This window comes from Acinonyx jubatus, chromosome D1, assembly GCF_027475565.1.
Source record: "Acinonyx jubatus isolate Ajub_Pintada_27869175 chromosome D1, VMU_Ajub_asm_v1.0, whole genome shotgun sequence".
Classification (NCBI taxonomy): domain Eukaryota; kingdom Metazoa; phylum Chordata; class Mammalia; order Carnivora; family Felidae; genus Acinonyx; species Acinonyx jubatus.
In genome coordinates, this window is record NC_069390.1 from 5,401,580 (window position 1) to 5,429,316 (window position 27,737).

General features: G+C 47.2%; 1 protein-coding gene across 5 annotated transcripts in view; it reads right to left on the reverse strand.

Moving 5' to 3' along the window:
* Nucleotides 1–457: 457 nt before the first annotated feature.
* Nucleotides 458–27,737, reverse strand: part of KDM2A (lysine demethylase 2A) — a 113,458-nt gene continuing 86,178 nt past the window's right edge. For all 5 annotated transcript variants that reach the window (XM_053202864.1, XM_027045507.2, XM_015067955.3 and 2 more), the window contains 10 exons: nucleotides 24,354–24,748; nucleotides 14,323–14,406; nucleotides 12,595–12,864; nucleotides 11,907–12,038; nucleotides 10,034–10,123; nucleotides 7,148–7,860; nucleotides 5,287–5,450; nucleotides 4,620–4,778; nucleotides 3,837–4,052; nucleotides 458–3,412 (listed from right to left, as the gene is read on the reverse strand). In XM_053202864.1, the coding sequence (XP_053058839.1) occupies nucleotides 3,231–3,412; nucleotides 3,837–4,052; nucleotides 4,620–4,778; nucleotides 5,287–5,450; nucleotides 7,148–7,860; nucleotides 10,034–10,123; nucleotides 11,907–12,038; nucleotides 12,595–12,864; nucleotides 14,323–14,406; nucleotides 24,354–24,748 (2,405 nt within the window). In that variant the 3' untranslated portion in view covers nucleotides 458–3,230. The remainder of the gene's footprint in view (nucleotides 3,413–3,836; nucleotides 4,053–4,619; nucleotides 4,779–5,286; nucleotides 5,451–7,147; nucleotides 7,861–10,033; nucleotides 10,124–11,906; nucleotides 12,039–12,594; nucleotides 12,865–14,322; nucleotides 14,407–24,353; nucleotides 24,749–27,737) is intronic.

Genomic DNA, 27,737 nt, shown 5'->3' on the forward strand with positions numbered 1-27,737 from the left:
AAAAAAAGGCAAGTACTACAGGCGCATAGCAGTTCCGCTGCTTCTGCTCAGAGGAATGAAGCAGGCAACCTTGGCCTCCAGCACCAGAGCCTGCACGACCTTCTCTTTCACGCACACACACACCAAGGCAGAAAAGGTTTTGCTTTTGTTTTTGTTTTTAAAACCTTTTTATTAAAAAAACAAAACAAAGCCCCCCCCCCAAAAACAAACAAAAAAAAAAAACAACCCCCAAAACCCAAATCAAAATATTTCCCATCGGAGTCTATTTCTTTTTTTGTCTTTTATAAATTTTATTACACAAATATCTCCCATTCCCACGTGTCAGAGGAAAGAGGTCCTTGCTCTTTCTAAAACCAATAGTGGAGAACGTTTAGAAAACAAAAGTCCAACTAGGTTCCCTCCTTCCCTGGCCCAAAATAACCCCCATGTGTCAAATGAGATAGCAGGACTTGCCCCCTTAATGCTTACATTTAATTTAAATTTTTTAGCACAACATTGGAGATTGACTCTAAATCAGCAACAAAAAATATATATTTACAATATTTCTCCGAAAAACAAAAAAACACAACCAAACCCTTTAAACATAGTGACTTTAGGAGTTTTATTTATGGAGCAGTTATTTTTTTAATCACCAAGTGATTTTATATTATATATATATAAATTTTCTTCCTTTCCTTTGTGGTTTTTCGCCCCGGTGCTCGGAAAGATGGAGGCGGGGTGTCTGGCCCTGCGGTCTGAGGAGGGCAGGCTCTCCTGGCAAGGCCACATCTCAGAGCAGATTGCAGGAAATGCGATGGGACTCCCGGGATCCTCTGTCCCCAGAGACATTTCTGTCCTCCACACGGACCAACCCTCACCTCTAAAAACCGTTTCCCCCCTTCCAGTCCCAGAGATAAAGGAAACCCGGCAAGGGCATAGGTCCAACTGCTGCCCTCCTGGGCTCCCTTTCCTGCTGACCAATTTACGTGCACGGTAAAAATGCTTGTTTTTCCAAACCAAAAACAAACAAAAATTAAAACCAAAACCCCAAAAAACCCAAACCATCAGCTTGGAAATTTCTGTGGATGAAATGTCCCAAAGTCAGAGGCACTCTCCCGGCACAATCCCTGCTCTGAGGGGGTCTCTCCACCTCCCCTTTTATAAAAAGACAACAAAACAAAACAATCTTTTCAGTACTTTCCACAGGAGCAACCAAAAAAAGGCAGGAAGCTTCCAATTATAGGTCATTAACAATAATATTAATAAGGTTTTTGCTCAATACCCAGGGTTCTTTACAGAGAAGTTCCCCTAACTGAGGCACTCTGGAATAAGTCACTGGCATTTCCTCAAAGTTTCAGCCCCAGGTTACTGGGGCCTGGAGACCGATGGAAGGGGCAGAGGGTCGTGGGAGCAGACTGCTGCTTTTAAGGAGCAGCCAAGAGAATCAGCAGATTGGAAGAAACAGACACAATGCCACCCCTTACCAGGACCCAGTTTTCTCTCAGGAGGCCAGTCAATGCCAGGGTCGAAGCTGGGCTAGGTGGCAAAGAGGGGGCCCCTCTGCCTCTATTGCTTTGGAAGTGGCGAGTGTGCAGTTGGCGTCTCTCCTCAAGGTGGCTCACGTTTCAGACCCCCGGGGCCTGGGCTCCGTCCCCTCCCCCTCCCCTGTAGGGTTTCCTCCCCCTGGAGGGTTTTGGGAGGAGGGGAGCCCGAGGCTGGGCTGCAGGAAAGGGGCCAGGAAGGGAGGGGCCGGAGGACGAGAAGGCGGGGCAAGGTTGTGCTATCGCTATCCTCACAGGTGGGGAGCAGAGTGCAAATCCGCATCCGTCCTTTATAAGCTCTTGCCACAGGCTGCTGCTATTGAGCATCTCCTCACACACTTAAATATTGACCCAAAAGAAATTCCGACCTTTCTTTCCTTTTTTTTTTTTTTAAAGTGCAAAAAGCTCTCTGCTGCCCTAGAGAGAGGATCTTTGGACAGGCCGTTCAATGCAAAGTAAAAGGGGGCAGCTGATGGGGCTCAACACAGGGCGGTGGGGTGGGAGACACCATGCTCCCCTCCCTCCCTCCCTCCACACACACGTGTAATACACTCAGCCACACACACAGAGGCACATGCACACCCCCTTCCACGGCTGCAGGCAGAGGGCAGGTGACTGGCTTCAAAGCAGGACCCCCCTCCCCCCCACAAGGTGCTAGATCAGTGAGCCACTGGGGCTAAACACAGGCCTGGGCTCTGGGGGCTACACCCACTGGAGACCCAGAGCCTGCTGGGAGGCAGGTGGGACCGAGCCCAGCTCTCTGCTCTCCCCAGCCGGGGGATATCGGCTGCTCCCTCTGAGGACACGCATCCTGGGAAAGTCCTATCCAGGCAGGAAGGAGGAACATGTGGAAAGGGCAGTGGGAGGCTAACGAGGGAGGGGAACAAGGAGATGGTGCCTGTCTCAGAATCTGCCTAGGAAGCAATAAAATGGGGGTGTCCCTGGGGTACACAGTTCCGGCTCCTCTGAAGAGCTTCAACCCCGATAAGTGCAACAAGGACCTCGTAGAGACTAGCGGGCAAGTCTGGGGTGGGGTAACCTCATTACGTGAACCACCACGAGCATCGGACAGGATCAAGCTACAGGGAGGGGGAGAGCGTGGACACGGATGAGAGGTTTTAGACACCTCAACAGCACCAGTATGATCGGCACGGGTCTAGCCTTCCCGGGGCTGCTGCTGGCCCCTCCTGCATACGCGGGGAGAGTGTGGTAGAGGAGAGACACGCACTGGACACCACGAGGAGAACCTGGCCATGGAGACAGGGCCGCTTTCTTCCCTGGAAATTTGCTCAGAACCAGGCACGGCTGGGGACCGTGGATGGGGAGAAGGGCCCCAGGGCCCAGCACAGATGATGGTTGCACAGACACCCCAAACTGAGAGCCTGGCCTCCTGGCCGGTGAGTGAGCGGGCGGGCGGGCAGGCGAGCAAGCGAGCAGGCACCTTGACAGCACAGAGCCTGTGCTTTCCCCTCGGATTCGGATCGATTTGCTTGCTACTCCTTTCTCCTTAGGAGGGAGAGGAGCAGGCAGGTAAGCCTGGTGTCTACCACCCTCTCTGCCCAGCCTGTAGGGAAAGGGCTCAAGGGGCAGGAGAGCAGAGAGGGAGTGTGACGCTGGCCTCAGAGCCCGTGCAGGGTCGGGGAGAGAGGCTCTCCTGGCTGGGGAGTCAGGGGAAGATCGGTTTCCTGTTCAGTCTGGGCTGTGTGTGTTTTAGCTGATCTTCTGTATCAGCTTCTCGTCAGACAGGCAGTAGAGACTGTTGATGGACAAGTCTGAGATGAAGTGCTCGCAGGCTTTTCGAGTGATCTGCTTACATCCTCGAAGGTCAATCAAGGTGACATTGGCGATGCGCCGTAGGTAGATCAGGGTCTGGTCTGTCAATTTATTGCAACCTGTGGGGAAAGTGACAACGAGGACAATGCTGGGTACATACTGCCACAGGCACCTGCCTCTGCCGCTCGATTCCCCAGCTCTTTCCTTTAAAATGCTCAGCAAAAGCCCTCTGTGTCTTGTAACTACCTGGCTCAGAGACGGGAAGTGCCCCCTGATGCCTCACTCCCTGCACTGGAAAGCTGACCAGGCTGTGGCTGGCAGCTGGCCATGACCTTAGGCACCTGACAACTACTTGGGCCTCCACCCCCATCAGTTAAAACAGAGAGTGAGAAATCAGAGCCCTTGTTCAGGTGTGAGGAAACGAATTAACACAGTTCAGTCAACAGACCCAAGTTCATTGTTTTACTGGTCAAGTTCCAGGGAGGGCTGGGCCCTCCAGGAGGCACGGGGTACCGTCTGTCATGAAACATCACAGCAGCATACCTGCCATGTTGAGCTCTGTGAGGGAGTAGCGAGTGGAAGACCCGACAGCGGTGAGCAGATTGGAGGACTGATCTGTCAGGTGGCTGCAGTGACTGAGGTCGAGTCGAGAAAGGAGGGGCATGTGGCGAATGATGAGGCGAAGCGTGGCGTCCGTGATGTCAAGGCCTGCCAGCCGGAAGTCAGTCATGTTCCGGAGCTTGCTGCGATTGTCCTGACCTGCACAGAAAAGAACCTAGGTCAAAACTCTTAACTCTGGTCCAGCTCCAAAGCCTCAGGCAGCTTCAGCTCCTTCCTGGCCAGGCCTTCTTGAAGCGGTTGAGCGAACTGCCCACACCCAGCCCTGCCTGTAGTGAGCAGTGTGTGGGGGCAGTTTCTAGGAAACCAGACACGTTTTCTTTCTTCCCAGCTGCTAGATTATGCCTCACTTATAGAGCAAAAGGGTATGTGTGGAATGCTCCACCCCTTTTCACACTCCCACACTTTTTTAGACCATAATGCAAACAGCTTTTAATGTTCCACCTCAACCATGAAGCCTTCCCGGCCTTCCTCAGGATTATACTCTCTGGGCCCCAAACTCCAATACCCCTGAGACGGAGTAGCCCCTCCTTTATCTGCAGGCAGGTAACTGGCTGTAAATAGCTAACCTTGAGTCCATTGCTCTGTTCTCCATTTGCACTCATCCACAGCATCATTTGTAACACTTTTTTAGTTTCTGAGGACAAAGTCTGTCGAAAGACAAAGCTACCCTCAGGTGACCACAGAGAAGTCAGGCCCAGAGCACACCTGGTTTATCAGCCGGTGGAGTCAGCAAGTCCCGAATTTGAGGGTCCTTGATTCCCACTGCCCACCGAAGATCAAGGGTCCTGAGAAGGGGGCAGCTGGAGGTGCTGAGGGCAGAGACTGCAGACCAGGAACAGCCTGCTAGGAGGAGGTCTTTCAGTCCTGCAGCGGGAAGAAACAGACATGCAATCGTATACTCTATCAGCACATCCAAAGCCTCAACGACGAGCTGATGTGACCACGGTAAAACGGATTCTCAGTCTAGAAATCCAGTTCAAAAATTCCTATGGTCTGCTATATGACATTTTCTAGCTTTGGTGGTAAAACCAATTACTTAGTTCCTACAGGAGCAACGTAGTATGCGAGACACTGTCTTCCCAAGACCTCAAAATGCTGAGGGGAACAAAGCATTCTAAGGGGCTGATCATGGCAACATCTTACTCAAATCTCTTCAGTGGTTGGGTTGAGAAGACCCATTCTCTTCATTGTCCGGGGCAATGATTGGCTAGTCCAGCTAGTCTGGGGTGCCGCCTGGGGACTGGCAGTTAAGGTGGCCCTGGGTGAATCCCTTGTTAAGCAGAAAGACAACAATGGAATGGGACTGTTGCCCTAAATTGCCCTAAAGCAGTTTTAAGCACTGCCTGTAACTCAGCTTTCCCTGCCTGCTCACCTGGCAGTCTATTGACGAGCCACGTCAGTTGTTTTTTGGAGATGTTGGTCCAACTGAGGTCCAGGCTAACTGGTTGCCTCTTGATGATGCCACTGAGGGCCTGGGGTACAATAGCCTTACACCTACTCAAGTCAATTTTTGTCCAAAGTCTCTTGTCGCAGCACCTGTGACAGAAGGAGAGAACACTATCCGTCAATAACGTGATACTCCTTGTCAGAGGAGCTCCCATCAAAGGGTACTGCAGGCTTCTAGAAAACACAGAGCACCTGGAGTGTCACCCTCCCCAGGTTCTTCTATAAGCAGACAAGGATCATGCCCTGCTGGGGTTTTTTTGTTTTTGTTTTTTTAATCCTCAGACAAAAGGGCCTGTCCTCTATGGCAGCCCTACAGGTTAAGTAATAGGCAACTTGACCAGTTCACCGATTTACTGTGGAAGGGCTGGGAATACAGCGCAGTGGTTAGGAACACACGACAAACAGTATACTATACTCTCTCATGTGCATTAAAATGGTATGGCTCCCACCAAAGTGTACATAAGGAATTATTTAAAAAATTGACTTCCTGCTGCCTGAAGCCTTAGGCTTGCCTTCATTCTCTCCTTTGTCAGTCATACCCAGCTGCCTGAGATGCAGGCGTTCCTCAGCATATCTACAGTCAGTCCTCCTTTAAGCTCTAGAAAGAGCCCACTACTGTATCAGGCAGAAAGAGGCTCTTTATTATCGGGCCTGGAGAGTCTTCTTCCCATCTTGCGTTTCTGCCTCAGGGCTATCTTTATATTTTCTGGTCCAGTCCAGGCCAGAACTGAAAGCGAAAGGCCTGCCTTTCCACTGCAATCTACAGTCCACAGGCCACAAATAGCACTGCAACATGCAGGCTGCTGTTTAATATTTTACAGCCCCTGCCTCCCAGCCCGGCTCAGAGTCTGGTTGGCAGGGGAAGGGGAGACAGCACATAATGGCAGTCTTATGTGGCTCAGCCTGGAAACTGAGGAATAGAGCCAGGCAGGACCACTAGCTCTACAAAGAGAAAATATTAGGAGAATTTGGGTAGATCACATATTAATTCAGATTTGGGAAATAAAACTAGTGTTTGTAAAGAATGAGGTCTTTATTTAAAGACTGAAAATATTTCACCAGTGGCACATAAGACTTCTATGGCAGAAACAAGCTGCTTATGATAGAGCAGTGTATCGGAAGCCCCTGGAAAAAGTGTTAAAAACAGTTTGCTTGGCTCCACCCCCAAAGCTCTGACTCAGGCCATACTGAAATGGACCCTGAGAATCTGCGTTTCTAACATGACCCCAGGTAATGCCAGTGGTCCAAGCATCACCCTTTTGAGAAGAAATGGTAGGTCGTATTGGGATAAGAACAAACAACTGGAAAACTGTGGAAACATTCAAATTTTTTGAAAAGCATGTCCACCCCTTTCATTAGATGGAGAGGTAATTGAGGCAGGGGCTTAAAAGCAGTCATCTGTGTCACCAATAACAGTGACCACCACATCATCACAGGCTCTCAACAGATGTGTGATGAGTGCGGCTTACTTGAGGGGGAAAACCGTCGCAGCTCTGTGGACTGAAGTTTTAGCACAAACTATGTAAGTCCATCCCCCAGATCAGTTTCATATGTTCAGTAAAAAGAGAGATGCGAAAGGTCGGAGCAGGGAGAGGAGGCAAAGGGCCACACCTATAGGCACGACTGGCCACAGCTGTAACAGGACCCACTGTCTAGGGAACAGACAGAGTGGATTCAACCCTTTGAGACCCAGCAAGCTCCAGATGCCAGGACGCATGCAGTTCTCTTATGGAAAACCTGCCACCTGCTCCCATACCCCTATTCCTGATCCCTGTATCCCTGCTCACCATTTATACCACGTCTTGCACACTCGCATACATTCACAAAGTTCTCTGCGGCTGAGGTAGCGGAAGACAGACATCCAGACCTCCCGCTGCATCCAGCTTTCGTCTCCATCCTGAGCCCAACTGCCCCGGCCATTCAGCCTGGCTGCACCCCCCTCCTCTGCACTGTCATCTTCCTCCTCCTCCTCCTCCTCTTCCTCCTCCTCTCCCCCCAGCCCCTCCTCATCCCCACGCTGGGGGGTTCGGGCTGGGCAGTGCTGTACTAGCACGCGGGGGGAATGGCGAAGGTTGGCAGAGGAGGCCGTGATGGCCTGCAGCTTGGGCACAATGGATGTCCCGTGGAGCTCTTTGGTGGGCCTCTGTAGCGTGACAGTGAGGTACGATCCCCGGATCTTGGCTTTCTCAACTTCAGACAGCTCCTTTTTGCCGCTGGGATTGTTCTCCTTTTCCCGTACCATGGTGCGCTCTGTGGCCTGCAGCCGCAGCAACTGCCGCCGTTTGAAGCGCTCATCCCGGCTGGCACTGTGGTGGTCGCTGGGGCCAGCCCCAGGGGATGACCGAGTCACCATACCCCGAGGGGAAACCGGGTCATGGATGAGCTGTAGCATAGAAGTGGGTGAGTGAGGCGGGGGCGTGAGGGGCTCGTCGCAGCTCCGCAGGGGCCGCAGGACTTTGGCTTGCACGGATTCTTCATCACTCTCTTCCATTTTCCGCTTCTGCAAAACAGGCCCCCAAAGAGCCACATCAGTGCTTTCTCCAAAACCCTCTACATTTACGGGGTGAGCCTCACTACTGCTCTCAGGAGACTAGAGAGAAGACAGATCACCGCTCTTCTATGGGGAAAGGGGTACCTGCATGCTACAGGGTGGTCACCTCCTCAGAGTCTAGTCTGCAATCTGCCTCGATCAGCAACCGAGCTTAAGTCTGTGCCGAGAAAGCTGATTACAGAACAAAACCCTTAAAATAGGTCACTTGGGAAATCTACCTGTGACAAAAAGGTTTGTGTTCAAGTATAGAGGAGTGAGATCCAAATTTGGGCTGCACGATTCCACAGCCCACCTTATTCATCTCTTGCCCCAATTTCTGGATTATAATTCCCTGGATAAAGATACCCTTTAAAGAGGCCACAACTTTACCCCTATGCAATCTGACCGTTTTTAGTTCTATCTCTAATTTAACTCCTTCACCCAGGAGATGCTTTTGATAGAAGAGAGATGCCTGTGGTAGAAGAAAAGCAGCCTACATATACCATTTAAACTAGAACGCAGAATCTGACAGAAGTAAACACCACTTTTAGCTCCACTGGTGTCTGAGCTGGACTCCACCAGGCTGCTTCTTCCACTCAGCACCCTACCCTATCCTTAGAGACCAACTGCATGGAATATAAAGCAGAGAATGAGAACCTCTGAGGAACCACCCTGCTCCAAAGGAATCTACTCTGGATGAAAAAGAGGAATTTTGGTTCAGTGAAGCTGACATTCCATAAAGGTCCACGACCTCATCCTACGCCACTTGTCTCCTTCTGGGGCCACCATGACTCCGCCGTGATGAGGCTGAACCAGTGTTCCACTAGGGATCAGTGAGCAGTGGTTCACATTTTCCTCAAGGAGATGGTTTCTGTCCCTCAGCAACAAGTCTGCTCCCTTTCCTCTACATTCATAGGGCACTGTGGTTGGAAGAGAATGACTACCTTGTGGGTGCTGGCTTTTGCAATGCAAGAAGGCAATACTAACATACAGCCACCTGGGGCACCTGGGTGGCTCAGTCAGTTAAGCATCTGACTCTTGGTTTCGGTTCAGGTCATGATCTCATGGTTCATGGGTTCGGGCCCTGCGTCAGGCTCTGTGTTCACAGCACGGAGTCTGCTTGGGATTCTCTCCCTCCCCCCCACCCCCTGCCCCTCTCCAACTTGTGTGCACACATGTGCTCTCTCCCTCTCTCTCAAAATAAATAAACTTAAAAAAGATAAAATGAGGCATCTGTCCCCCTACCTGCTGTGGCAAGGAGGCAAACACCACCACTACTGCCTCCGCTGTCGTCAATGAAGAGAAAATGTTTAAGAACCCCTAGTTTAAGAACTTGGGATAAGGAGAACTTCAGCACTAGTCCACTCTAGAAATCCCTGCCCTTCAAACATATATAGAATGAAAATTCAGTCACCTCAGTACCCAAGTGGGAAGAAACAGACAGACCAGGAAACTTGTCCCTACTCCTGTGCAATGTGCCTGGAGGAGACCACTGTGCCTGGATGGCTGCCACTAGGCCAGCTGCCTCCTCTGTCTGTGCCCTCAACAGGTCTTATTCCTCCTGGCCTGATCAACTAGAGTCCTCTTGGCCCTTTGGTATTACCCATCGGGCCAGCAATGTCAGCTACTCAGGGCCAAGGTCATGGCACGGGTCCCCTTGCAGGGAGGGGCTGCCTGTGTAGGGCACAAGGGTAGGGTTTTCTGTAGGGCCATAAAGGTGAAGAGGACAAAAATGTGAGCCCGCTTAACTGGAAACTCCGGCACACCACTGTATTTACTAGCTGCCTCAGGTCACTGCCTTCCCTCTAGTGTCATTCCTCAGGAGCAACCGTGCTCGCCTCACTGCCCTCCTCACACAGCCTAGCTATGCTGCCTCTTTTTCTAGGGTCTCAGAGTGTAAGAGGACCTCGGCAATTTGCAGACCCCAAGTGGAACAATATTCAGTAACACAAAAACTCAAACAAAAGAAAACCAAATAATTAACCGAAGAGGGGGGAAAAAAAGTTATCAAACAAAATACAAAATCACCTCCATGGTCAGAAAAACCATGTGAACAAAGACGCAAAGGCAAACAGACTCTAGCCATCCCCTAAGCTGGACGTTTCTTTTCTTCTCCGGTGCAGTCTGGATAAAGCTTCCTTACCTGGGCCTTCTCTGAGTTGTCCTCCTGGTAGCACTTTGGACACTCCCAGCAATTTGGCAATTCCTCATTAAGCAACCCCTCTCCATCCATCTAGAGGAAGACAGGGATGTTAAAAATCTGTCTCATTCAAAAAAAAAAAAAAAAAAAGCCTGTTTCTTAAGGCTCCTTTATCAAACAATAACAGCCACATGGTTGGGAAGAACCTGGAAGTTTTACCCATTTGTAAACACATCGGCCCATCGGGGAGAAAAACCAAGAGTCATTCAGCCCCACTCCTAGCCACTAGGAGACTGGTCACCTTCACTCTTGGTTACTTGATCAAAGTTAGATTCCACGAGGAGATTCCCAAGAGTCTGTGTCAATCTGGGGTCTGCAGACTTCTATATGTATCTTTCCCGACACATTTATTTCTTGAGCATCTCATGCCTCTCTGCTAAAGGAACTGACCACACTATTCGGAATGGTGCCAGACCTCATCTTGATAGTGGGGCATAGTAATTATGATTGCTTGGGTTCAGAGACTGTAGCCTAGTCTCTGTGACTCTGTTCTCAACTGTACAGTGCACATAAATACTCCTATAAGGGTGTGGTGAGGATTAAATGAATTACTTGTTAAATAACGTGTTTAGATAAAAGCTTGACATATAGTAAATGCTTCGTTTATCAGCATGGAGAGGATACCTTAATTTTACTGATCTTAAGATGCATATTTTTTTTCACATTTGAATATTTCTAAAATTGAGCTGCTTCTCACAATTAACCGTATCTTACAATCATTGTCAGCCAGGTGGCAGTCATGATATAGCTGACACCTTTGGAAAAATCGACAAAGTACCAGCACCAATGCCCTTTAAAGAATGAAGAAACAGGGTAGATCCAACTTCACAGGGCTATCTTAAAAGATGTAAACAAGAGAATGCATATAAAACAATGGTTGTCCACCCCAGCCACATATTAGTATCACTTAAGGAGCTCTGGCGCATACTTAGGCCCAGGGCCTATGCTTAAAGATTTGATGCTACCTCCTAAAGACTGTATCAGCTTCCCTATCACTTTTTCTTTCCTTTTAAGATTTTTTTTAGAGAGAGCGAGCGAGCACACACATGAGCAGGTGAAGAGTGGCGGGGGGGGGGCGGGGGGAGAGAGAGAGAGAGAGGGAGGGAGGGAGGGAGGGAGAGAGGGAGAGAGGGAGAGAAAGAGGGAGAGAGGGAGAGAAAGAGGGAAAGAATCTTAAGCAGGCTCCACGTTCTGTGCAGAGCTGGACTCGGGGCTTGATCCCACGACCTTGGGATCATAGCCTGAGCCGACTGAGCCACCTTAGGTGCCCCTCTATCATTTTCTCTTTTTTTTTTACTTGAACTCCCAATCTGTGACATCATGACCTGAGCCAAAACCAAGAGTCAGATGCTTAACTGATTGAGCCACCCAGGCACAACCTCTATCATTTTTTCTTAAAGGCCCTCAAGTGTGAACCAAGCCTGATACACTCATTAAACGTTAGCTGATACTATTACTCTAACCATCTTTCAGGAACTGACATCCAGAGATACAGTCAAGTACACAGGAGAGATGCTTAAAGGCACAAGGCATTCCCAAATAGACCAGGCAGTTCCATGATGGCCTGGGGACTCCAAACACACTCTATGGAGGCCAGACCGCAAGCTCCATGAGGGCAGGGAACAGGACTATTATTCTGTGTCCGAGACTGTCCTCAGGGTTGAGCCAGTGGCTGACACACAGTGTAGACCATGAATCAAGGACAGATGTTAGACCACTACATAGCCCATTGCTGATGGTCCAGATCGGGGATTCCCACCCTCCTCTGCTCCACTCAGTACCTGAGACCTTAGGGGCCCCTTTGGCCTCTCCTCACCTGGAGGCAGCCAGGATGAACAATCTCGTTGCAGATACAGCATTCCATAAGTTTCTTCTCGAAGTCCTGTGTCTCCTCATTTTGATCCACCTCTCCACAGAGGGAACATGTGACTGAGTGAGGCAGTCTGGGCTACAAGAGGACAAAGACAGAAACCAAGAAAAGAGCAGACTTAGATCCTTATCGGTTTAGCTTCCCTTTAACTGAAGACGAGTGATTTGCTTCCTCTAATTCTCCTGGGAACACTTAGGGACCAAGGAAACCAGGTGGAGAAAAGAGGTTTCTGGTAGGAAAACTAGATGAGAAAGAGGATAGGGAGAGTGAACCAGCTGAGAACTAGAGACTGACAGAGACCAGTTTATTTTCACCAGTCTATCCCAGGCCTCCCAGGTCCTTCCTTTCTAATCCAGTTAAAGAGGGGACAAGAAGCAGTGATTTGCCCTTGAAACACTGCTCCCTCATTTGAAAACTGGGCGAGCAAGGCTGAAAGGTTAAACGGGATAATTTTTAGTGTGAGGTATCTTCCTTCTGAACTCAGAGAGAAATGGGGCAAAACAAAGCAAGCCAGAGAGAGAGAGTAACTTCTCCTCTCCATCTCTGAAGGCTCTACCACCCTCTACTACCTGCATTTCAGTCCTTTTGGCACCACCACCCCTCCCCCAAGCTCTGTATCCAGCAGACCACTTACTGCCAAGCACTGCCGAAGGACACACGACTGCTTCATGCGACCAGGCCCCCCGAACTTCTTCATGTCCCTGCAGTAGTGGCAGACACCACACTCTCCTTGCACACAGGCTTTGCATTTTCGACAGCGCACTCGTCTCCGCCGGGCTCCTGACACTATGGGGGAAGCAGCAGCCGGCCTCACAGGTGTTAACCGAGGAGCTGGTTTCATAGTGTGAGGCTTTGTGATGGGGATGGTAGGAACCCGCACCTTTGGCCGGGTGGGGAATTTAAGCTAGAAAGAGAAAGCGGTGAGGTCAAATGTATCAAGTAGCTTTAAGGGCTGGAGGGGGTAGAAGATCACAAGGCTTGGCAAACTATGGCCCGTGGGCAAATCTGCCCACTGCCTGTTTGTACATGAAATTTGACTGGAGTACCATGATGTTCATTTGTTTTCTGTCTGGTCTATGGCTGCTTTCACTTGCAATGACAGAGTGGAGAAGTTGCCGACAGAGACCGCGTGGCCTGCGAAACCTAAAACATTTATTGATTTTACTCTACTTATCACCTACGTATTACCTTCAAAGACAAGGTTTGCCAGTCCCTTCAGGCTATCTACTTCAGTCACGTCCCTCTCACTCTGCTGAGCTGTGAGATTCACCCCTCCCTGAGGCTTTCTATGTACCAAATGTCATTCCAGGGACCCTCCAATATTTCCCTATCCTGGGTATTACTACTCAGAAGATACTCCTAAAGATGACGATAAACTACTTGAGGGCGAGATGAATCTTGCTCATTTCTTTATTACTCTGAGTCTGGTACATAACAGACACTCCAGTAAAATACATCCCTCAAGTTATGTTTATAATTTTAGTGCTTGTATTTGTCCAGCTGGTGATCTTTTCAAGAACAAGGACTGGGTCTTTCAGTTTTTTCCGCGGTGCCTCAAACATGTTCCTGACACAAAACACTGAACAGCCAGAGATGCCTAAACTGTTCTGAGGCAGTCTCATGTGGTCAAGCCCAGGCCAAGTGGGACTCCTCCACCCCGGTAGTAAGAAGTGGTTCTTTAAGACATCTTTCACAGCTATTCACCTAAACACTCCTGGAATGTGATGGCTCTGCAAATTTCAACCGGGGAACACCAAAGAAGGGCCTATGTATTTGCCAGACCCATGGGCAGGATCAGAATGCTAGCCCTTACATTTATTTGATAAATAACCTTGACAAAGGACAATATGGGAAAAACTACACAGGACCTAACTGAAGAGGCATGAAAATTCATACCTGACAGTTTATTAACTTACAGGTGATTCCTTTCCTTCTCTTTTTGATACTGAAAAATCCAAATGAAGGGGACTCTTGCGTGTACACTCAGGCCATCATAGAAATACTCCAGCCATTTGAATATGTATGTAATTATTTTAACTAGTTTTAAAAAATATCTGAAAATGACCGAATCACTGGGCCAGAAGGCTAGGAACTGATCCATTCTGGTGAACAAATGCACACTTTTGCATCCAAACCTGGAGGCAGGTTTCTGGTTTGATAGTTCCGTTAACAGAGTCACCTCTAAAGATAGCCAATTACCCTGACCTAAGAGTTAAAACAGAACTGAGTAATGATTTTCTGTCAGTTCATATTAATGCACCAAAAGCTGTCTGCCTCTAGTTGTTCTTTTTCTTCCCGGAATGGTGACAGTCGGCTAGCAAAATGCTTCAGCAGCCTGAAGATAAGAACAATAGTTTCTTACCTTATCCCTTTTTGGCCACTGTACTATAGGGACTCCAGTGAGGGCTAACTTGGGATCGCTGTTGGCAAGCTCCTCCAGCAAAATCTAAGGGCAGAATAGGATAGAAGAGGGGGGAAGAAAAGCAGGACACAGTGAACAAAGAGCCAACCACTCCCAACAGCATCCAGACTTAGCCTCAGTCCCCACAAGCGACATGGGAAGGGCAGGCTGGCAGCTGTGTTTTCCCTTCATTTAGAGACTCACTGCCAAACAAATAAACTGAAGATTAAAGAGAAAACTCAAACTACTGTAGTACTATCAAGACTTTGAATTTACCTTTGCTCCCAACCCCGTACCTGCATACTCACTGTACTGTTAATACGTATGCTGAAGTAACTAGCTATGGGGCGACAAGTGTTACTTGGCACACAGTTCTATACATGGCAGTAAAACTTTATATTGCCCCCTTACTTTTCAACACCAGTGATAATTATCAAGAAGTACTGCTTTCATTTTGCAGATCTCAGCAAAGTGGCAAAAAAGACTGGCTAATACTTAATTAATAATATGAACAGAACAACAATCTTAATGTCTTGATTCAACCCAGAGCTCTGTTCTTCTAAGTCTGATTACAGAAATCTCAACTTCAAATTAACCAATCGATTAATCTCTCTCTCTCTCTCTCTCTCTCTCTCTCTCTCTCTCTCTCTCACACACACACACACACACACACACACACACACACACACACACACACAGTCAATCATTTGGCTTTATTCTGGAATGGAACAGGAACAATTTAGGGGCAACAGTTTTGATGGCTTTAGCCAATCCAGTTTGAATGACTTGAGGACACTGCTACAGTAAGAAACTACCACTTAAGTGAATCATACTGGTTGAGTGTTATTTGGAAGCAAGCCTTTATGTTTTCGACAGAAATTTCTGAATCCTGAACCTTAGAGCAGAAAACGAAATCCCTCTTCCTCTGACCTCATGCGCCCTGCAGCAAGGACAACAGCAAAAGAACACAAATCCAGAAGACAAGTGACAAGATTCCTTTCAGGTTGCCCTACTGTGTACAGGGTATTAACTGTTTCAGTGAACACTCAACTTTGATCCTGGACAATAAGCATGCCTAGGCCATCTTTAATAATCATTTCCATAATCTTGTGGGCTCTGTGCCTAGAGACCAGGACTTTTTGAAGCATGTGGCACTTCTCTACCAAGGATCATGCTCCAAATTCGAGTTGGGACTCAGAAAGACCCTTTAAAACACCCAGGAAGCTCCTCTACGAAGAACCCCTTTGCCAAGTCTCCAGCTGCCTCTCACCCTCCCCCAAACTGATTTCATTTGCAGACGTTTTATTTACTTCAAGTTGCTATGACATCCTATTCTGAAGTCTCCTGTTTAGCACCGCACAGCGTGGGGGTGAAGAGGCGGGGTGCGGTGCCACGTGGGACTAAGGCTCTGGGACTGGGCTCCGGCTTGGACTCCTAATCTCCCTAGGGTGAAAAATTCAGGTCCATTCAAAACGTGTGCGAGGGAGTGCACAGTTCCCCTCCCCCATGTCTACTGCTGAGGAGCAGGACTCTGCCCATTTCCTCTGCCGCCCCGGAGAGCACTGAGCTGTCCACAAACAGGGACTTTCCACTTTCAGCAAAACAGACCTCACAGAAAGATCCACAATTGTTTAAGAGTAGCAAAAGGAACCTAACCGTTCACCAAAATAAGTCTCAACCTACCTGCAAGATTTTTTGTGGGGGATAAGGAAAGGTAGGTGGAGAAACTGTGTCTGCGTGGGGGGTGGGGGGCAGCTGTTCACACATATACGACTCTGTTACCGGGGTCTGTGTGGGTGTGGAGGGAAATGCAGATTTCCTTCCAAGCCTTATTTTGTTGGGGCCAGACAACCAAACTCGCCCTGCTTCATCAAAAAAGGCAGACTCCAGCTGAGGCCCTCCAAGAAACCATATAAAGCAGCCACCACCCTTCACCAGAGGGGGTTTGGGACAGGGAGCGGGGGTGGAGTGCGGAAAGGCTGACGCCTATCTAGGCTCCTGGCATTCGGGAGAACATTCAAACACAAGCCCACACCCCACACATCACAGGAAGGGGAAGAGAACAGCGGGCGTCTGGGAAGAGAAGGAAAAAGGATTCCCCAAAGCCAAGAGACCCAATTCAAGAGCACATCCCACCAGGAGAGGGAACAAGTGCAATGACGGCTAGAGCAACACCAAGTAACCTGAGCATTGTCCTGGAGTCCCCTGGTAGGCTGTTCTTCCGCCTCTTCCGCTGAGACAAAGTCCCTACAGTTACACACACCCCGAGCCAGAAAGGGTTTGCCGCCCACCCGCCTGACCTTGCGTTTCTCGTCGCTCTGGAGCTGCTGAAGCTCTTGGTTGAAGTTTCCCCAGCGTCTTTGTTTTGTTTTCTGTATTGGAAGTTGTGCTGAAGGAGTTTAGGTTTTCTGCCTCTAGGAAAATCCTGATTTACTTGAAAATTCTGGAATCTCCCAAAGTACATCAGGCGGGGCAGTCCAGCTATAACCCTTGAGGCTACCCAGAGGGAGCAGCGTGTCGTGCTCTGAGCTCCTTCTCGAGCCCTTCAGCTCAGCCGCGGCTTCCTGTGCCTGCGAACAATGCTGCTGCGTCACCCACATGCAGCTCCCAGAAATGCTTTGCAACGGAAGATGGCAGGAGGGGGAGCTGAGCTCGAGTGAGCGAGCCAGGCAGAGGGCCCAGCCGTCCTGCTGCAGAGTCGGGAGGGGGTGTGCTCAGCCGGCGCTCTCGGCCTGGTGATTGGAGGAAAGGCTGCCCGGGAGGCGAGCCGGGCCGCGCCCCCGCCTGCTCCCTCCCACCACCACTGCAATAGGAGAACCCAAGGCCGGCCCCGGAGGGCTCCCTCTGGCCGACTTCGGAAGGCGCCAGCAAAAGGGAAGGCTTTAACCCGTTCTGCATCTGGGCCCGTGAGTGTCCTTGTCTTCGTCCACACCCTGCCCCTCAGGGTCACCTCTTATTGTTACAGCCAGCACTCTTGCCCACTGACCACTCCCCCCAATTCTCTCTCCTGCTTTTCAGGCAAACAGCGAGTCACCCGAAGTTCAGCCTGTGCAAGAGCCAGGCACCCAAGCTGAGTTCCTCCAACTTCCCTTCTTTCCCCACACACCCGCCTGCTTCACCTGCCCTCACTGCTGCTCTCCCAGCCCAGAATCCAGAGTGAGCATACATGTTTCCAGAAAAACCTTCAGGAATGACACATTTCAACCAATACTGAGATATTCAATACATATGTCTGTTTAGTATCAACTACTTCGACAACAGATGCCTGCCTCTGGTTACGACTGGGCACTCTACCACCATAACCGAAACGTCTAGGCAGCTCTTTCCGCAGTTCCATCTTGACCAAGTAAAGCCAGCTGAGGTACAACCTGAGGTCAAGGTGTCAAGGTGCTTTATCTCCTGCCTTGGTACCAGCGCAAGGAGCCACTGAATCTGTGTCTGCCAATTCCACATCCACCAGTCTCCTGGGACTCTGCCCCTCAGATTACCCCTCCCCCCAGGACACCAGCACTCCTGCCCATTTCCTATCCTAGTCGTTTGTTTTGCCTGCCACATTCTTGATGTTCCCTGGATGATGCGGCCAGCCTTGTATCCCGTCAGACATCCCGATGCCATTTGTGGCAGCTACTCGAGTGATGCGTGCCACACACTCTCCACACACTGATTCACGGTCAGGGTGAAGCTCAGACTGAACAAGCAATCTCTCACTACAGTGTACTGTATTTTGGATCTAGATTTATGTAATTTTCAGACTCTCATAAATATAACTTGGCTTTTTTTCAGAAATTACAGGAGCTGCTTTGAAATAAACATCTCAGGCCACTAAGAACCTAGCTCTTACCACTGGAAACCTTTTTATTTCCAGGACAGTTGTGTCAGTGAGTTTCTGATGTAGTCGGTGGCTTAATATGCTTTCTGGGGCTTGGGCTTTGATGCCAGGGAGGGGCTAAATATTTCAATTTTGACGGTAGTTTACCAAGAAAGGTGGGAGTTTTGTGCTTTTTGGTTGAGCTCTCCCTGAAAAAGTTTCTATGGCCATTCTAATCCTAAACCTCTCGTTTGCCCTTTATCTTAAGACTGAAAGACCTTGGGGCGCCTGGGTGGCTCAGTCGGTTGAGCGTCCGACTTCAGCTCAGGTCACGATCTCGCGGTCCGTGAGTTCGAGCCCTGCGTCGGGCTCTGGGCTGATGGCTCAGAGCCTGGAGCCTGCTTCCATTCTGTGTCTCCCCCTCTCTCTGCCCCTCCCCCGTTCATGCTCTGTCTCTCTCTGTCTCAAAAATAAATAAAACGTTTAAAAAAAAAAAAGACTGAAAGACCAAGTGCAATCAGACTATTATGTCTGAAACGCTCTCCTTAATAGTGTGAGAGGTCTTCTTAGAAAATCCTGGTTCTTATCTCAGTCCTATCTAACCTGGAGGGGTGATAAAGAATGGAATACTAAAGAGAAACATGTTACCACGCTGTAGCAAGTAAAACCTGAGAGGCCACCAGGAAAGGACAAAAACCAGACGGGGCTTCTAAATCGCTTACTAAATGAGGCCAGCCCCCCCGCCCCCCCCCCCCCCCCCCCCCATTAATTCAGAATAAAAGACAGGCACCAAAGATCAGAGATGGTAAGAACATGACATTACATAACACAATAATATAATAACACTTTGAAAAATTATTACGTATTTTAACCTAACCTTATATGCCTTGTAGCTATTAAATTATTCAAAACTTTTTTCTTAGGGGGCACCTGGCTGGCTCAGTCGGTGGAGTATGTGACTCTTGATCTTGGGGTCATGAGTTCAAGCCCCATGTTGGGTATAGAGTTTACATTTAAAAAACAAACTGATGAGTAAATAAATATAAAACTTTCCACTTAGAATGTGTCGATTAGATTTCAAATGAAGTTTTATTTATACAGGTTGCCTTTCCCCCCTCTAATCTAGTTTAATGGATTAAGATCTAATTATAGTGGATCCTCTACCAGTTCTTCTCTTTAACTAGTGCCAGAGTCACCCCCAAAGTGTCAGATGAAGCAAATTTCTCATTAGTGTCTGTATCTACCTGAAACCATGACTTTGCTTTTGGTTCCATCATACTCCTGAGAGAGAGCCGAGTGTAAATTTTTAGATCATGGTTACAAAATAAAATGTTAGGATCTTAGTTCAGAGCAGCAGTAGTAGCCTATTGCACCACAAAGAACAATTCTAGAATTCATAAACTGAGAGTCATTTATATACTGTTTTATCATCTAACAGGAAAGTTTATTAACTTTTTTTTTTTTTTTTTTTTTTAAAGAGAGAATGAGTGGGAGAAAGGGGCAAAGGGAGAGGGAGAGAGAATCCCAAGCAGGCTTCACACTCAGCATGGAACCAGACTCAGGGCTCCATCCCATGACCCGGGGATCAGGACCTGAGCCGAAATCAAGAGTCAGACGCTCAATCCACTCAGCCACCCAGGAGCCCATATTAGAAGTCTGTTTGTTTGTTTGTTTGTTCATAAGCAATCTCTCTACAACCAACGTGGGGCTCAAACTCACAATCCCAAGATCAAGAGCCACACACTCTACCTACTGAGCCAGCCAGGTGCCCCCTTAACTTCTGAGTTAAGAAGACTGGCACTTCCTTCCCTCAGGACAGAATCCACACCCAGCTTCTCAGTGTTCAGGCAGCACTCTAATGGCATGCATGGTACCTGTAAACCTAGGATGCACTTACTTTCTCAGCCTATTGAAATGCCTGCTCCACCACTGACTTGCAAGACCCTCGAGGGCCTCATCCACAGCATGTGTGCATATTTACCCCAACACTCAGCCCGGTTCTGGCACAGAATAGGCAGGCATTATTCACAGATTTGTGACATCTGATTTTTTTCTGTAATAGTGATATAGTTTATTAAATATTTACTAACATTATCATTAAATTTCACAACAGCCCCATTGAGGTAGATGTTATTTTACAGAGGAGAAAACAAGCTTTCATAGATCTAGTATCTTGACCACAAGTCACATGTTTGCCCAGCTTATCAAAATATCTTAGAGAAAACAGGAAAGTAAATATGTATACAACACTGAATTTGTTTCACTGAGTTGGGCAGCCAAATACATTGATATATTAAAAACTTTTTATGTATGTATATATATTAAGAGCTCCTTTATGACCAAAATAAATACAAAACAATAAATTCTGATTAAAAACTCAGTCTTCAGGCTGACTCCTGCCACCTTTCTGTGACCCACTGTCAGCAGTTGGCATGTCCCTTTCTCCAGCACCACTGCAATGCACAGAGATTTTCTCTCACTTTAATAGGACTGTATTACTGACACTGCTCTAAGTCCTGTCTTTTTTTTTTTTTTTTTTCCAGAGAGAGAGAGAGAGAGAGAGAGAGAGAGAGAGAGAGAGAGTGCAAGGGGTGGGGGAGGGGCTCAGGAACAGAGGGAAAGAGGGAGAGAGAGGGAGAGAGGGAGGGGAGGGGAGAGGAGGGGAGAGAGGGAGGGAGAGAGAGGGAGGGAGGGAGGGGGAGAGGGGGAGGGAGGGAGGGAGAGGGAGGGAGGGAGGGAGAGAGAGAGAGAGAGAGAGAGAGAGAGAGAGAGAATATGAATGAATATGAATCAATCCCAGGCCAGCTCAATGCTCAGCAAGGAGTGTGACTTGGGGCTTGATCCCTCAGACTGTGAGAACATGACCTGAGCCAAAATCACGACTTGGACACTCAACATGCTCAACAGACTGAGCCACCCAGGTGCCCCAGGTCAACAGTTTTTAATGCCCCCCCCCCCTTTTTTTTTATCTAATCCCCTCCCAACTTTATATTCTATTTTCTTTCTTTCTCTCTCTGTTTTTTAATTTTTAATGTTTATTTTTGAGAAAGAGAGAGAGAGAGAGAAGAAATGAACGAACATGCCTGGGGGAGGGGCAGAGAGAGAGGGAGGGAGACACAAAATCTGAAGCAGGCTCCAGATTCCGAGCTGTCAGCACAGGGCCTGACGCGGTGCTCGAACCCACGAACCCTGAGATCATGACCTGAGCCACTCAAGTGCCCCGATCTTTCTTTAACAATGCAGAATTTAATATTTTAGAATCTTCAAAGCCCTTCCCCAACCCCCCCAACACTAAAATGGACTTTTCTTCCGGGGCTATATAACTGTAGAGCTCTCATCTCTTCTGCTAGTTCTTCCTAAGAGCCACACAGGCTGCAACAAGAAACAATCCCTCTCTCTGCAGGAAGAGTAAACTCGGCTTGCTGCTGTCCTCCACTGCAGTGTAGGCTTCTATGCTACAAGCACCAAGCTCTCTAGCACTGCAGTCTCCAGCTGTGCGGTGGTGGCACCTACCCAATGCACAGCTTCTTTTCTTTTGGGTGATGTTCAGATTCTCAAAGTATTCAAGCTCTATATTCACTATTATCTGAAGCTCAGATTAAATATAAATGGTCAAATTCAGGAATAATGAATCCATTTGATCTTAAGTTAAACTACCTGCATAGCTGGTATCTAAGTCTGTTGTCTTCTGCTATCAGCTGCATTTTAACTATGGTATCGGGCAAGCAAAACAAGGTGCAGACAAGCCCCTGCAGGAAGAATTCAAACACTGTCAGTCTCCTAGTCATCCTGCTGACCACTCCTTCCTCAGGCTCTGGTCTCTGTGCCACTCTGACTGAGCCCGGGGTGGCAGCCATGTTTTTCACGATTCCTGACAAACACAAGGAAGCTCTCTCTAGACACTTTTCATAATGCTAAGAGCCCTCTTTAGATACCTCTTTTTAACTCATTTCCCCCCTTCCCGCTGCATACTTTTACTCTGCTTAGTATTTGACCCAAAATTTTCTACATTTTCCCCTGCCACTCTGCCTCAAGTATCTTTATTTAACAGTTATGGGAGTTTGTGTATTTCTATTATGACACTTGACCTTGTACAGCTAACTAGGGGATTACAATAAGGCTTCCTATAACTGGAGTCAATGGAGTCAAATCCCATAGGACTGAGAAGATAACTATTCTTTTTCACGATTCAGAAATACAGACACCCAGGCCAAAAGACTGTGAGCTATAAACTTAGAAATCTTTCTTTTCAGGGATCCTACAGGCAAGTTAATTTAATGTTTCCTAAATGTATCTATGGAATAGCCACATAAAAAAAACTTCTGAGGAAAAAAAAAGATGTTACACTCAAACTCTCAGAAAGTATTAATAGATATGTCCTATCATAATGGAAAAGAAAAAGTGTATATGTCCTTTGCTCACTCAAGGGTGGAAAGTGAGTTTGGAATCTAGTTTGTGAGTCTGGAAAAGTATGACTAAGTTTGTTTTGCTGCACATTAATCATTATAGAAATAGGACCACATTTATCTAGAACTTTGTCATTTCCTCCCCTAAACACAAGCCACGATGATGCCACCTGTCTCTTCTAGAACAAACCTTGTAAAACCAAACTGAAAAATCAACTGTTGGGGCACCTGGGTGGCTCCGTTGGCTGAGCGTCCAACTTTGGCTCAGATCATGATCTCACAGCTCGTGAGTTCGAGCCCCGTGTTGGGCTCTGTGCTGACAGCTCGGAGCCCGGAGCCTGCTTCAGATTCTGTGTCTCCCTCTCTGTCTGTCCCTAATGCATTCTCATTCTGTCTCTGTCTCTCTCAAAAATAAATAAACATAAAAAAAAAAAAAAATCAACTGTCCTGCTTCTATCACCATTGGAGAGGACCAATCTAACCAGGCTACCACTTTTTTAAGCCTCTTTATTTTTTCACCCTTTCACTGATACATAAACAATAAGATACAATGTAAAAGTCTATTGTAAAAAGAAAAACAAAAGAGAAAAAAAAACAGTTCAGGTCCTATCCCAGACTTTGGAATTCTTCCTGAGGTGCTTGCAGAAGCACTTCAGACCATAGCAGTGGCCAAGGAAAAACATGAATCAGGAATCAGGAATGGAAAAGACATACTCAGATATTCAGCCTATATTCCCTTAGGGTCACATAAAATTATTCAATATAAATTCTTCTGTGGCTTAAGATAATCTGACAGGGTTTAAAAATAAATACTTAATTACTAATTGTGAACTAGCTTTCTACTACACATTCCCAGGCCTTGCACCCAAGATGTAGTTCCAAATGATGATTTTAAAAAGAAAATTGATATTTCCAGGTTTATACTTTTTGGTGTTCATGTTAATGGTAACTTGTGAGGAAAGACTTAAAAGAACTTCCTCCAATTCAGACAGCTGAAATCTGGATTCCTTAAAAACAAGCTAATTTCTTTGAGATCAATGCATGAGGGGTGGGCTAGGCTCTGAAAATACTGATACTGGGAGACCTCTTGAAAAAGAAAAATATATAACATGAAGAAACTGGATATAGCAATAGGACAGATTATGTCTTTTGGTTTTTTTTTAAATCTCTATACCCAACATGGGGCTCAAACTCACAACTCTGAGATCAAGAGTTGCACACTCCAGAGACTGAGCCAGCCAGGTGCCCCAGGACAGATTATGTTTACAATGACACTTTCTCAGAAGCTGTCCCAATGTATTTTTTTTTGGTCTTAATAGTAGGTAAGTATGAAACTAAATATGCAAAGCCTATCAGCACCACCCAGCACAGCAAAGCTTCTCTCTCGTCTGCTTGGGCGGAGGCTGCTGGAGATTGCTATTGGCCACTTTTGTTCTGAAACAGGCCTCTTTATCTGAGGGTAACTTGATTAAGTAATATTTCCTAATACAAATACTTTCTTAGATTAGGCTCTTCTTTATTTTTACAATCAGTCTGAAATCTCTGTTTTTAAGACTAAATTTAAGTCCTAACTGAACATACAGAAGTCAGTGTTTTCACAACAGGGACTTAGCCTTGCCCTGAGAACTGAAGCACCATGCAGCACACACAGGTACACATGAATGTCTTTCTGAATGAGCCGCAGATTATCCAGAATTCCTGTACTTTCTCTCTCAGAACTGAGCGACTGCCTGCCCCCAGCCAGACCAGGGGCTGTCATGCGACATAACCGACCTTACCTTTACGTCGGCAATAAGAGCATCTTCATCTTCTATCCCTGTGGGGACGCATTTCTTGTGCAGTGGCAGAGACTCCAACTTATCTACAAGACAGCGAAGGCCTTCAAGCTCAAAATGGGTCAGATGCACCTGCCTGTCCTTTCGGGGGCTACACTGGGGATCCCACACTTGGCCATTGTGGGACCCCCGGCTAGAGTCAGAGGATGAGTCCCCCGACAAACTTTTCTTCAGACTTGGAAGACTTCGGCAGGTTTTGCCCAGTCCGTCATAGTCCAGGTTGACCCCATTGGCTACAGGGCTAGTGAGGACAGAGCGCCTACTGCTCAGGCGCCTTGGTTCTCGATCCACTGCTTCCTCATCCCCATTTCCAGATTCCAACCCATTTAACTCCAAATCTGCCAGCAAGAAAAAAAATATAGTAAGAACATGCCACTTGACTGTGTGATCAACAAGAGGAACAGGTAGCATGGAAGGGGCCCTGAGGTTATAAAAAGTCAGCTGAAAATGGCTGTAAATTAGTTTCAAGTCCAAACTGAAATTTGGGATTATGATTTCATTAACTTTTCTTCAAAAAGGCAGATATTATGAAGCATATACTTACAGTTTTTTTTAATCAAGTTTATTTTGAGAGAGAGAGAGTGCACACACATGCACATGTGAGTGGGGTAAGTAAGGGCAGAGAGAGAGAGAGAGAGAGGGGGGGAGGGAGGGAGGGAGAGACAGACAGAATCCCAAACAGGTTCTCAACTGTCAGTGCCGAGCCCAATGCTGGGCTCGAACTCACAAATCTGTGAGATCATGACCTGAGATGAAATCAAGAGTTGGAGGCTTAGCTGATTGAGTCACCCAGGTGCCCCTAAAAAGCAGCTTTATTGAAAGTTTTGCCATAAAATTAAACTTTGGAATTGAATCCTGTCAATATGGCTAACAAAGTGAGTATTTCTTTTTAATTTTTTAATGTTTATTTACTTTGGGGGGGGGGCAAGGGGTAGAGAGAGAGGGAGACACAGAATCCGAAGCAGGCTCCAGACTCTGAGCTGTCAGCACAGAGTCCGATGCAGGGCTCAAACTCACAAACCGTGAGATCATGACCTGAGCTGAAGTCGGATGCTTAACCGACTGAGCCACCTGGGCACCCCACACGCTGAGTATTTTTTAAAGGGAAGATTTTTGACAGTCAAAAGTTTTAGTGAAAGAAATATTGTTAAATGTGAATTGGTTCTTTGTTATGAAAGTAATACAAGAAACAGACCCTAACTACAGAGAACAAACTGATAGCTAGTTACTAAAGGGGAGGTGGGTGAGGGGGTGAGTTAAATAAGGTGATGGGGATTAAGCAGTGTGCTTTTTGAGATGAGCACCGGGTGCTATATGGAAGAGTTGAATCACTGTATCGTCCATGCATGTTAAGTAACTGGAATTTGAATAAAAAGTTAAAAAAGGGGGGGCACCCAGGTGGCTCAGTCAGTTGAGCATCTAACTTCTGCTCAGGTCATGGTCCTGTGGTTCATGGGTTTGAGCCCCACCTTAGCCTCTGTGCTGGCAGTGTGGAGCCTGCTTGGGATTTTCTCTCTCTCCACCTCTCCCCAATTCGCACATGCTCTCTCTCAAAAATAAATAACTTAAAAAAAAATTTTTTTTAACGTTTATTTTTGAGGAGAGAGAGACAGAGCATGAGCGGTGGAGGAGAGAGAAAGAGGGAGACACAGAATCTGAAACAGGCTCCAAGCTCTGAGCTGTCAGCACAGAGCCCAATGTGGGGCTCGAACTCACAGACCGCGAGATCATGACCTGAGCTGAAGTCGGACGCTTAACCCACTGAGCCACCCAGGCGCCACCCCCCCCCCCCACCTTTTTTTAAGAAAACTATATGGGTGGGGCACTTGGGTGGCTCAGTTGGTTAAGTGTCTAACTTTGGCTCGGGTCATGATCTCATGGTTTGTGAGTTTAAGCCCCATATTGGGCTCTCTGCTGTGAGCAGGGAGCCTGCTTTGGATCCTCTGCCCCCCACCCCCCGCCCCTTCCCCACTCATGTGCGCATGCACCTGTGCACATTCTCTCTCAAAAATAAACATTAAAAATACCCTATAAAAATTAATTAGCCAATCCAAAGGGAAAAAAAGTAATGTATGTTTACTAGTAACAATTTAGAAAACAGGGGCGCCTGGGTGGCTCAGTCAGTTAAGGTCTGACTTCAGCTCAGGTCACGATTTCACGGATCATGGGTTCGAGCCCCGCATCGGGCTCTGCACTGAGAGCTCAGAGCCTGCAGCCTGCTTCAGATTCTCTTGTGCATATGCTCTCTCTCTCAAAAATAAACAAACATTAAAATAATAAAAATAATCATAATTTAGAAAATATAGGATGGTGCAAAGAAGTCATCCCTCATCCCTCTGCCCTTAGATAACTCAACAACTGATGTGTATTTTCTTTCCATCTTTTTTGACACATATGTGCACGACTATAGTTGCACTGGGATTATGCTACATACACAATTCTGTATCCTGCTTTCATGTACTCGACCATTTTTTATTTTCAAACAAGAATATAAACAACCCTCAAAGAAAAAATATATCTGGTTTAGTTTTTTTTTTTTTCTTAATGTTTATTTATTTTTGTGAGAGAGAATGAGAGAGAGTGTGCACACGAGTGGGGGGACAGAGAGGGAGACAGAATCCGAAGCAGGCTCCAGGCTCATCAGCACAGAGCCCGACGCGGGGCTCGAACTCACAAACTGCAAGATCATGACCTGAGCTGAAGTCGGACACTCAACTGACTGAGCCACCCAGGTGCCCCAAAAATATCTGGTTTAGATTGAAGATTCCATGAAACATATGACCACAAGATATTACAGTGTTGGCTCCTCTGCACCTTAGGGTATAGAACAGCCTAAAAATGTACAACTGAAAGTATCCTGGGGCATCTGGGTGGCTCAGTTGGTTAAGTGTCTGGCTCTTGATTTCGGCTCAGGTTATGATCTCATGGTTCCTGGGATCAAGCCCCATGTCAGACTCCATGCTGACAGCAAAAACCCTGCTTGGGATTTTCTCTCTCCCTCTCTCTCAAAGTAAATAAACAAACATTTAAAAAAATCAAGAAAGAAAACGAAAGTACTCTTGTCTAATCACATCCACTGTTCTCAGTTTTGAAGCTGCCAATCTCAGTGAGAGTCAGGAGAAAAACAAAGTATCTTGCCACCCAATAAAATATTTCTCTTGATAGAAGTTGGGGAAACATTAAAGCATAGAAGTTAAGGATATAGATTGTAGAGTCTTACCAATCTGATTCAAACTGTACCTTCCCCACTTATTAACCGTTATTATTTCCCACTTATTAACTATAAGATCACAGATAAAGTTTTTTAATCTCCTTGAAACTTAAATG